General features: G+C 32.7%; 1 protein-coding gene across 1 annotated transcript in view; it reads right to left on the bottom strand.

Moving 5' to 3' along the window:
- Positions 1–12281, bottom strand: part of NRAP (nebulin related anchoring protein) — a 65429-nt gene extending 53148 nt beyond the window's left edge. Inside the window, exons 1-8 of the mRNA XM_032224813.1 lie at positions 12210–12281; positions 11820–11914; positions 9027–9114; positions 6805–6906; positions 4742–4846; positions 3196–3288; positions 483–587; positions 188–295 (exon numbers count right to left, since the gene is read on the bottom strand). Of these exons, the coding sequence (XP_032080704.1) occupies positions 188–295; positions 483–587; positions 3196–3288; positions 4742–4846; positions 6805–6906; positions 9027–9114; positions 11820–11914; positions 12210–12281 (768 nt within the window). The remainder of the gene's footprint in view (positions 1–187; positions 296–482; positions 588–3195; positions 3289–4741; positions 4847–6804; positions 6907–9026; positions 9115–11819; positions 11915–12209) is intronic.
- Between the last annotated feature and the right edge of the window lie 603 nt (positions 12282–12884).

Below are 12884 nucleotides of genomic sequence, written 5' to 3'. Positions count from 1 at the left end.
TTTAAGCCTAAATGTTCCATAGTAAGGAACAACCCTTGGGTGCCATAATATTTGTAATTTTTCCCACTGCACAAAATGCCTTAATTTTTAAAAAATATGGTACAGATATAGCTTTGATTTAGCATGACCTACAGAGCATGTTATCTTATAGAGAGAATGTGTTCTATTCATGACTTGTAGAACTTACATCGCTAGCAAGTTCATTGGCTCTTTTAGCAATTTGATAAGCTGGTGTTATCATAGCAGGGAAGCTTCCTTTCCCTCTTTGTTGTTCATATTCCTCTGGGTATTTAAACTGGAAAAAAAGTCAAGAATGTGTAAAGCTACAGCAATAGAGCTATAAACCCAGTTCATATAAATCATGGCCTAGATCAATATGCAAAACAATACATATAATACCATACATACTTTTTAAATATATATAGAAAGGTAAGTAAGAAATAGTAAGAAGACCCACATATATAATTTTTCTTTATACTTACATCACTCATGAACTGGCCCCCAGACGTTTCATGAAGTATTTCTGGAGTATCCATAATACTGCTGAATTTGGAAACTTGTTCTTTATGTCCCTGTTTGTATTCCACCTAGGGATGGAAAAACAACATTTCTTGAAAATAAATAAAGAAAAAAAATTCTTGCTACTAAACAGAAAAGGGCAGGAATATCTCGTGGGTTTTCATTTGGTTTCAGTTTCTGCAAAGTTTCATATTTTGGACTGAAATGATTTGTTCAACTTCTATATCTATACCAGTTAGGGTTCCAAATAGCATCCTCAAACAAATAACACTCCAAGGCTAGAAGTTCCTCAAAGTTGCAATTTATTAAAAGGCATGTTGGTACATCTGGAAAACCCAAATCTGAAAGCTTCCAGGTTTTCCCACCCAGTTGAAACTTCAAGATCCTGCCCCAACACCCACAGGTTTATCGCATGGTCCAATCTTCCACTGACTCCACCCATCTAGTTCCAGCCAGGTGCGGAGTCAGAGGATGACCTTGGCTTCCTAATAAGAATATTATTATGGCTACATATCACCCAATTCCACATAATACCCTCAGTTTCCCACAATAGAAAGTGTGGCAGGCCTGAAGTCCAAAAGAAACTTGCAGGCATGACAATGCCTATGTGGTCTACTTATACTTGGTTTGATTTAGGTCAAAGTATATGCCCTCCCTTTTATTTATTTTTTTACTTTTTATTTTTTTAGAACCACTTACCTACATAATTGGAAATTCTGAAAATTACCATGGATAGCTGAGTATAAGATTTTATTATACACCAGTGGTACTCATGGACGAATAAAAAAGATTGAAAGCATTGATTTTTGTTTTGTTTATATAACAGAGATGTCTACACCTATTCTTATTTCATTAATACATGAACTTGGAATTCTGTCATTTTGCTAAATAAATTGAAATAAATCAGAACTAATTACACTTCCTCGCGGTAAGTTTTTAAATTGAGAGAGATTAGAGTTTAAGTTATTGTCTGATTTCTTCATCTTGACACAATTTTTTATGAGTTATTCTCAACTGTTAAAATTTAGTTTATTGGCTGTTTAGACATACAAGAAAAAAGTTCTAGACAGATCTGAAAGAAGATCTACAAGCAAGACTTGAGTGATATTTAAAGTAAGATAGAAGTGATTAAGATGACTACTTAATGTAAGATCAATTTATAATTTGAAAGAAATAAAAATTATTGATAGTAGTACCATAATATTATTTTAAATTAATATACAGAATCTTGAACACATTTCTTTGGTAAGGCCAGTCTGTAATGTTTTCTCTATATACATTAAAGTATATATTAAAATAAATGGATATAATTTCACCTTTATAATTATTCAGAATCAGAACTAAATCAGAAGCAGAATTCAGTTTCTCTTTGGGTTTTCAATCATTATAAGACTCTACTATATTCCAGGCAAGTATTGTGCATGCATGCGTGCATGTGTGTGTGTGTGTGTCAGTTTCACTCTCAGTATCTGTGCTTTATGTTGCAATCAACAAATGTGCATGTGTGTAAAATACTGGACCACAACTAATGAGATCTGTTTCCCTATGAAAATGAGATAATCAGGATTTAAAATAGCTTCTACATTTCTATTTTTTACAAAAAATTAACTAGGCCTCTCAGTATTATTACTTTAGTTGGACTCAATATCAATTAATTAATTTATTTTCTAAGTCATGCCAGTCCAGAAGTTTCTTGGTAGCTAAACAGAATTTAAAAACCACGGTATTATATGACCAAAAAAAGTTAATAAATTAGCAAGTGTTAGGGGACCAAAACCATCTTCCGTATCCTTAGCAATTCTTAAGACATCTCAACCAAGGCCTGAGGGAAAAGCCTCAAGGGTTTCAAACAATATTTAATGGCAAGTAAGGTGGAAGCTACACAGATTTCTAGGTGATATTATTCCATAAGACAGGTGAATATGAAGTGCCATCTTGTTTTGATGAAAGGAGGTTGAACTTATATTCTCTGGCCTTATTTGTCAAACCATTATGCTGATTTTATTCTCTACAGGCCAATTAATTGCCAATGATGTTCATTTTAAAACATGGACATGACAAAGGATATATAAATATAAATATATCGCCTGATAATATTAAGGGGGGGGGGAATCCTTCAAAACTATATGGAAATTCTGAAAGGTTTATGGAATGGAAATAACTATTTGTAACATTACCCAATTTTTAAACAATGGTAATTTTAAATACTTCGATCCTCAGTTGTTAAACTTTTGTTTTTGTTCATATCACAAAATAAATGCATTTATTAATCAAAATGCTAGTTTTCTTCTTTTGTTTATTTGTTAGTAAAATTTATATAGTCATTCATGTCATGAGAAGAGACTCTTGGCAGCATATAACAGTCAGAGACTGTGCAGACATATGGGTGGCCAAAGAGTAAATCTACACACATACGCACACAAAATTTTACAAGCATTGGCTTTAATCCTTAAAGAATCCCCAACCACTATCCTCATAGCACAATCTATAATTTATGCATGCATGCATGCACGCACGCACAAATAAAAAAATAAATAAATAAATAAATAAATAAATAAATAAATAAATAATAAATAAATAAATAAATAAATAAATAAATAAATAAATAAATAAATAAATAAATAAATAAATAAATATCTCGTTTCTCTCTCCTCAAATTCATTCTCAGGAACTTACATCACTGGATAGCTCTGTGGCCTTCTTGGCAATCTGATATGATGGAGTCATAGAAATTGGAAAGCTTCCTTTTCTGTTTTGCTGTTCATATTCCTGTTTATTCTTTAGCTAGACAAAACAGATATGTATATATGTATGCATTTACACTTGGCCATGAAATTATTTTTTCTAATATTGATTTATTGGCATCTCAATTTGCAATGGGTTAGAAATCAGGAGACTGTGAATTCCACTTCTAGTCTTGCCTTTGGACTGGTCACTCTCTCTAAGAAGTCTTAGAAAGTATGTAAAACCACTTCTGAAAATGTTTCCAAAAAGATGTTATGTCCAGTTGCAGAGAGTTAAGGCTAACTTGAACACATAGACACAAAGTTTCAGAATAAAAGGTATATTTGTATATATGTGTGCCCTTTCTAATCAATGCATCTTTATTGGGCTTTAAAAGCCCAATATTAGGCTTAGAAGCTGCCCTTGAAGCTATTGTCTAAATAGTCCTTTTATTTGGTACATTTGATACATTTGATTTTCTTCATAGAAAAATAATCTTTGCTTTACCAGTTTTTTAGTTTTCAGAGAGCTGTCTCGGAGATGGACCGAGTGCCAACTCCCTTTACGAAATTTCTTTCCATCATTCCATTTGACAAGAAAGAATAAAACTTCAAGGATTCTGCATGATACTCATAAGCAATGAGTAATAAGCATAAGCGTTATTTTTTAATTGGAAGAAAAGCAGAATTCAGAACTTTTAAAATGTTCACTTCTTTTGTCTTTATTATAACTTAATCAGAAGATTTTTCCAAAGTCACGGAATAAAATACTGAAAATAGTCATCCATTGCTCATTTTCTAAATTACCATTTCTACCAGATTATTTTATGTCACGTCCTTCTTTTCATTTGTATCATGTCTTTTTCCACAAGTTTAATACAATTTGATTCCATTGGTAACATTTCATTTAGGTTAGACTGAGTGTTCAAATTAAGAAGTGAACTTTATGATATAGCAAAAATTTCAATATGCATTATTTCGCATCCAAATTCAGCAATCCAAGTGTCATAATTATTTATTATTTTAAAATTTACACTGGAATAAGACAGGAGGCAGAATAACAATTAATTTGAATTTACATGCCATATCTAAATATCATCTCTGTGTAATTAGTTATAATTACCAGGATTCTAAATAATTTTAATAAAATATTACAAACAAAAAGTTATTTCTTTTAAAAAGCTCTCTGATGAGATGAATACAAGATGGAGAAGCTAATAGAGAAGAAATTATTTCTTAAAAACAGTCATACAGTCATAAGTTTTAAATAATTCTTTCTCTATCAGTTCCATGTCCCCTTCATACATTGTAGGCAATGTATAGGTAATGCCCCAATATTTTTTAAAAAGTAAACACAGTCTGTGAAGGCTGTATGTGACAGGAAGAATAAGGACAGCATTTTATTTCCTCATATTTCCTTATGTCAGTTAGCTGAGAAAATAAGCCTTCAAATAATATTTGTTTTACAGATCAATGTCATAAAGTAATAATATACTTACATCACTAAAACCTTTCTGTGTTTGTGCTATCTTGATCATTTCCAACTGTGGGATAGTTTCTCTATACCAGGATTTGCTTTCATTACATACATCATGGTAGGTTTTCTAAAAAAGAATAGATGTATAATAAGAAATTAGTACAAAGATTACATCCATTTTTATTAGTTTTCCAAAAATGAATTAGTTTTCTAAGTAGTATTTATAAATAAAAGGCACATATCCATTTTATGGAGTTACATCAATTTTATACTGGTCTTAGAGCCGAGGTGGCGCAGTGCTTAAATGCAGCACTGCAGGCTACTTCAGCTGACTGCAGTTCTGCAGTTCGGCTGTTCAAATCTCACTGGCTCAGGGTTGACTCAGCCTTCCATCCTTCCGAGGTGGGTAAAATGAGGACCCAGATTGTTGTTGGGGACAATATGCTGACTCTGTAAACCGCTTAGAGAGGGCTGAAAGCCCTATGAAGCGGTATATAAGTCTAACTGCTATTGCTATTGCTATTATTGCTTTTGCATAGGAACTGAAAATTTCCCCTTTTCGTCTGTTCACACTGAACATGAAGAGTGAATTACACATAACTGTTTTTTATTTCAGTTCCAGGACATTTCAGCAAGCTGGATATAGACTAGAAACCCATAAAGTAACATCCTAATCTCCTCTGTTCAGTACATTTGCCACAATTACAACATTATGTAATTGCAAGGCAGTTTCCTATTTTGTTTTTGATATTCATGAATCTAACTATGGCGTCTCATTTTTAAAATTCAGTCACCAATTTTTTTTTCTTTACAAGAGACATTAGCCATACCTAGAGAATAGTTTGCTCAAATATCTCTATGTTATGCTGAATCGAATATAAATCAACCACATGGTCTAAATTCACATAAGCACATAAGCAAAAAGGTGGCTGGCTGTTGGTTATATTATGTATTACACAAATAAGTCTCAGTGGAGTTATCCTGCAAGTAAAAATAATTTTGAGTTTAATCCCCCCTCTCAATTACTTTTGTTATGTGATAGAATTACCTTTTTTCTATTTTTAAAATAAAATTATAAGTATCTAACAAAAATAGCTGAAGATAAATGTGACATAAGTATAAATAAACATGAAATTCTGTATGTCTACTCAGAAATAAATGCTTTGCTTGCAGCCATAATTGTATAAAGCACCATTCTAAGCTTTGCATGACATCAACATAAATCTTCAGATCAGGCCACCAGTAATTCAGACATGGTCATATATGGCTCATTCTTCAAAAAACCAAATGAGGGTTGGATAAAAGTTTCAGCATATCAATGGTCCAGGTAAGAATTGTTGCAAACTCATGCTGAGAGCCAAATTAAAATAAATTAATAAATTAAAGTAAATTAAAACATAATAAAAGCAAATTAAATGTTTCTAATATGCATGCATACTGTGTAAAATATACAGATTACATGTTGTTAAATAGCAGTCCCCTGTCCGCAAGTCCTGTTACTCCATATCATGATAGGCAAGAGAAAGGGAGGAATGGTTGCAAAATATTGTATATGCACACAGGAGAGTCACCCAAGATTAGAAAGTAATTTTAGCTCACCAAAAGCAAGTTGCTAGCTATATTAATAGAAAACTATACTAGAAAAAAAGATGATCAGTGACAACAGCAAAGGTAACATCCATACTGGCACATGGTAAACCAGTCAGTTTCATATCAAGAAAACCACCTTGGTCTTGTGGTTAAAGTGACAATGTAGTGCCAGATAATGGACTCTTTGAATAACACTCAAAAAAGAGTAAGGCAGCTTCTTACTCAAGGCACAAATAACCAAGCTCAGTTTATCATATTTTGGAAACATTATGCAAACACCCAGCTCTCTTGAGAAGTCCATAAGGCTGGAAAACATTTTTTTAAAATGGCATGCTAGAAACTCAATTATAGTAACAAAGGATGTGCCATTGGGAAACCTGAACATCCAGGTTTCTGGTCTAACTATCTGGTGGCTCAATCAATCAAACCGCACAAGAAAATTGTGAAGAGCTGGAGATTAGTATATTAAGCCTTGATGATTTTACAGCTTTTTACCTGACTTATTTGTTGCATTTTCTGTGTGGCTTCCATATCTTTAGATTTTGCATCACAGTGAAAAACAGACTTGAATTTCTCACCCTCTTCTCTATATTTAACCTGCATAAACGTCCATATTCAATTGCAATGAATAAAAAAGGCATTGTATTAAATAAATAGCTATATAGCAACTATACATTATCTTAGTGTACTAGAACATGAATTTTCAAGTTCTTTGGTTTATATTGTATATTTCAAAGATGCATCACAAAGCACAGGTTTTAAGATTTAATTTTAGAAAAGATGTATAAGACAGTGAAAATTATATTAAATATATTTTAATTATTTTATTTAAAAATATACTACCTCATAATTTGGAAATGTACATAAAGCAGTTCACAATATGACCAAATTTGCCAAATAGGATACTCAGTATTGCATCAGGCCAGATTCCATGCTCTTCTTCACAATATCTCCTAGCGTATGACATTTGCATCTGATCCTAGAAACATTATATTTCTTAGCCTAAGCTAAGAAATGATTTGAGATTTGGTGCCAATGATTTTCAGGCTAAGGATTCTGTGAAATTGCAATGTGGATGCCAATGCTGTTGTATTTGGAATTTAAAAAAAATAATTGATACCATGATCTGCAGAAATCTCTTTAAGAATCATTCACTGAACAAATGGAGCAGATTGTATCCTAGATCTGATTTACTATTGGAAATGTGTATCCAGAAGAATTGATTTTTTACACTTTTTATCCTATCAAACATTTGGAATTTGGAAGCAGTGATTTCCATAACAACATATTGTTCAGTTGCATTAAATTCTAAATAACAGAATAACAGAGTTGGAAGGGACTTGTAGGTCATCTAGTCTGCTCAAGCAGGAGACCCTATACCATTTCTGACATGTTGCATGTGAATTACAAGAAAATGGACAAGGGTCTACAACAAGTCTTGACAACCACCATTGCATTCAATTCTTGCCTACTTTTGTGTGTTCTGACTTATAAGAAAGGAACAGATAGTTAAGTTCTCAAGATCATTAATTTTGCACTTTGAAATAAGTTGTTTTCAGGCTTTCCTTGGAAAACATTACTCTGTATTCCCAAGTAGTAGATAACTATAGACTGCAAAAACTTTCCCTTGGGTAAAAAGTTAGACTGTATAGCTGTCTATCAACTCTAGGCATTTGACATGAAATTAATTTGATCTTCTTTAATTAGCTTTTCTAGCTTTCTTGAGGCAAAAATGGTGTTATTTCTTCTCAGCATCTTTTGATGGTATCTATGACAGAATCCTTCATTTAAAAAATGAAATTATGAGAAACAACTCTTATAAACTCCCTCTGAATTTTCTTGGAAGCTTCATTTTATGACTATATACGGCAGGGTATCTTCTATATGGCAAAAGGAAAGGAAAAATAATCTCTGTTTTTTCTAGCACTCAATTTACTGGAAGTAACAAGATCTCCTATCATGACCTTCAAACGGAAATAGATATTGTTTTTTATCCCTGACTCATTCCTGACCAGTTATCTCATGCTCAGTTTAAAAGAAATATAATTGTTGTTCTTGTAGGTTTTATGAGGGGATAATTCAGAAGTATAATTTTGATTTTTTTTCTATATATATAAGAAATTTCAAGAAACCATCCAAGAAAGCAATATAGAATGAGGGTCATAAAGCTGTAACAACAATGCCAATCATACTTTAAATGAAATAGAAACATCAAATACATATTCATATCATACATATTACATCTGCAAACTTACTCAGGAATAAATCCAATGAACTAGAAGAATTTATATCCAAGCAAATATATATTGAATTGTAGGAGATTTCCTGTTTCAATAGTGAAAACTCACAGGCAGTACAAAAAGAACCAAAGCCAGAAATTTAGGAAAGCTGTAACTGGTAGCACAGTAATTTTTATTAAAAGTATTTGGACATATTTTACTGACAAGGGGAATGGTATCTAGCAACCTCCATAAAGTCTTACAAGGTTTCTCCATTGCAGCTATGAAGAACGCATTTGACTTTATATATCTGCTTAAAATAGAATTTCTCAGGGTCAATGTCAAATTCAACAGAAAAATAATAATTCATTTTTTAAGCTAGCTAGCAACTTGGAGAAATAGAGCAAATATACATTTTAGTGGAAGAAGTGAAATTGTTATGTCTACAGTTACCTTAAAAATTGAACGTTATAATGTGATACACATTGCACATCTTACCTCGCTTATTGCTTCAGACTGCTTTTTCACATTCATATTTAATGGTGTCTCAAAAATACTTGTGAATGTATTGTTTCTGGGGTTATGTCTATGAAAGAAAGCAGGCACAATTTTAGAGAATTATTATCAACAATCTCTAAAAGAATAGCATTCTTTTAAATAGAGACTCGTATTATCACATGACATTTATTTGATCACTGAACAAATTCCAACTTGAAAAACTAGGGACGTTTATCATTTAACTTTGGCAATAATTTATACATTGTTATATATAATTATAAATGTAAAAATTGTAATGATTATGTTTCAGACACTAACTATTTAACTTTTTAAATACATGGTGGGTCCCGAAGCATAAGAAGCGCTGTTACCTTCCCACTGAAGTAGTACATAACAGCACTCCGTGTCATGCTGGCCATATGACCAAGAAATGTATTCAGACAGCACTCAATGTCCTTGAAACAGAGATGAGCATTGCCCTTTGTAGTAGGCAACAACTAGCAGAATAAAATCTGCAGACTCCTTTTTTACCTTTTATTGAAGCATAAATAACTCATTTGATATTATTAGGCAAATAAAACACTGTATGTCTCTGCTCTTAATCAAGATATTGGGCCTTTCTCACTAGAGTTAAAGTATCATCCAGACATCCTTTAGTTATCATGAAACCAAAATAGCACAAAAATGTGCTAGCTCTGATACTAATCTCTATCCTGTCTGTATTGCATCTCTTCTGAGTCACTGCTGAATGGTGTTACAATTTGTGAAAATGCCATTGATTGTAGGCCAGGGAATTATTTTTATATTTTGACTTTGCCGACATCCTTTTTCCGTGTGTCATCATACAACACACATACAACACAAGGAAAATGTCCTCTCATGATGGCACTGTTGCACTGTGATTGAGGCCAGAAGCCAAGGACCTGAGATCAGGCTGTGCTATTACAATAACTATTCTCGGGTGTCAACTATATGGCCTACTGAGAAATAAGTGGCTGCCAATCCATTGCAATGTAAAGAGAAGAGAAAGAGACATAGGATTTTAATTGGAGATTTTTCTTCTCTCTTCTCTCTTAAATCAGAGTTTTTGTCTTATTTTTTGTGACATTCACGGACCTAACTATGATAATATATTCCTAATGATTTTCTGATGTCTGTATTAAGAGTACACTATCAAGGCTAAGTCCTCAAATCTTTGCCTATGAGCTTTCTAATTCAATTAGTCTCGATGGTGCCTGATGTGCAGAGGGAATGGGTTAGGACTCTGCCTAACTTCTCTAAGCTGGTTTGTTTTCCCATCCCATTTGGTCTTTTCCCAAATTAAGGTAATGAAATATTTTCCTTTTAGTGTCCTTCAGTGCAAGACTCATCATATGGGCCAATAAGAAAGTAAAGTCAGGAAAACAGAATTGTGCCAGTTCTGAGGGACTTATAAAAAAAGGAAACAGAAAATACTCACTGGAAATGCTGATTTTTGAGTGAAAAATGCTATAAAAAGCAATAACAATATAACGCATTATACCCATCCATGACTAAACATGAAGCTTTGAAAGTTATGCATGTGAACTTTCAAAGCTTGAAAGTTCTTGAAGCTTGAATTTAGAAAAAATATAAAAATATGTGTACAATATTACATCATTCTAAAGCATTATTACTTGTCATTAACTGCACTCTATGGCAAGTAACTCTAGGCAGTTATCTCCTAGAGTTACTTGCCTAGAAGGCCTAATAACACAAAGGTGGCCCACTTCCTAATGACATTTAGATTCACTCTAATGCTTCCAAATTAAATAATCCGATAGAATTGGAGGTGATTTATAATGAGACCATAGCAGAAGTATTAACTTTTTTCATTTGATGGAATAGGAACTTAAAATCTGAAAAGTCATATGTTGCTAATAACTGCTCTAAATTAAAGAAACATATTTTTTCTGGGGTAAGATACACAATCCAGTAAGTCTTCAAATAGAATAGAACTATACCGCAAAACAAAATGGGTAAATTCAAAGAGAAAAAGAAATCTGTTTTTGAGTTTATTTCAATCTCATTTAAACTAAACAAGGCATAGGTGATATAATCATCTTCCAGATATGCATGGAATTATTTTTCTCTTTTATTAGAAATGACTTTTAGGTAAAAGGGTCTACGACAACCAACAAGTTGTCCCATAGTGAATTGGTCATGTTGAGTTCTCCGACAGCGAGTTAGCCAGGTTGAGTTGGCCATGATGAATTGGTTGTGATTTTGCCAAGGCGAGTTGTCCCATTCTGCTCTGAAACTTCAGATAGGGGCACACAACTTGGGATTTCAAGTTGTGTGCTTTATATAAACTGGATCTCTTAGAGTACTCCTACTTTGGTCTTTATCTAATAACTAGTTATAATTCTGCTGAACTAAAACTCTTGTCATCATCTTTTGAGCAGGCTGGTTGGTAAATCTGTGAGTTGTAACTCAACACATCTGGAGATTAGAAGGTGGGAGAAACAGCTTGGTTCTAAGAAACAATTGCTAAGTACCCCCGGATATAAATTTAATCAGGCATTTCACTTTCTATCTTAGTCTTTTAAATTATCATATCTTCAACTGTACTTTTAAACAGAACTTAGTTTTAATGAATAATATACTGTATTTATTATTTTAAATGCTATGAACAGGTTTTGTTTATCCCATAACATTGATACACTTTATTGTCTGATTAAACCAGTAATAGCTGAAAATCATCTGAGCAAATTTTCAATAGTATCAGAATTTATAAAATGTTATAAAACAAAATTGACACTTGACAATACTTACACTTGACAATATGGCCTTTTCTGGTGACTAACAAAATTATTTACAGTTAGCATCATCTTGCAAACCTCACAGTGAAAACAGGCTTTATGCCAGGTCTAGAAAAGCAGATAGAAATAGGATGAAAGTTATTTGTTTTCCATTTTCTAAATCTAGTTAAAAAATTTATAACTATTTTTTCCTGACAGTCTAACAATCAAATGCACAAAAGAGTGGAACAAATTTAGCCAATGTTCAATTCTAACTTGGCCATCCAATAGTTATACTGATTAATATACTTTAGGATAAGTATATTTTATTTATATACACAAAAGTTTCTGAAGTCATTTCTTCAAGATAGACAAATAGTATCAGAACGTTTATAATAATGGCAGTTAGTAAATAACCACTAACCTGATCAATACAATTAATCTTCTCAGCAGAATAGACCCCATAGCCACACCTGGCACAAGATTGAATATTCATATTGAAATTATATATAAAAAATTTAAATTCCAAGAGTCCAGTGATATTTAAAAAATGCCTTGTTTCCTAAGAAAGATACTCCAGTCTGTTTGCGCTGTGCTTTTGAGCTGCACTCAGCTGTTGTCTGGTTTTTAAAGCTGTCACTTACTAAGAGGGTTATTTTGGCAACTGTGTTGAGTTCATAGAGGGAAAGAGATGCAAGAATTAAATGAAGCCTTTCTCTAAATAGATGAGTGAAGTCAGAGAAAAGCATCATGGTCACATGAAAATGAAGGCTGTCTCATTGGTGATATATAAAGTAGGGAGTTCAATGTTCATTTGTCAGAGTCCCAGGGTTGCCTTCTAAATGTATTTCACACCATCTTCAGATTATTATGTATTCACTAAGAGTCTATTAAGGAAAGCACAAAAGGCCAAAGCATTTTCAGAGCAGGGAATGATTCCCAAGCTTGCTTTCTTTTCCTGCCCTTTGGCCTAGGCAGGTGAAAAAAAATCAACAATACCTATTGTTTTTCATAAAGTACACAATGGGATTGGGAATTCCAGAAGTGCCTGAAAGAAAGATTTAACTTTCTTCAGAAAGATTCAACTTTCAAGTTGTCT

The sequence above is a fragment of the Thamnophis elegans genome, chromosome 10 (genome assembly GCF_009769535.1).
Source record: "Thamnophis elegans isolate rThaEle1 chromosome 10, rThaEle1.pri, whole genome shotgun sequence".
Lineage (NCBI taxonomy): Eukaryota > Metazoa > Chordata > Lepidosauria > Squamata > Colubridae > Thamnophis > Thamnophis elegans.
This window is presented reverse-complemented; position numbering and strand designations above follow the sequence as displayed.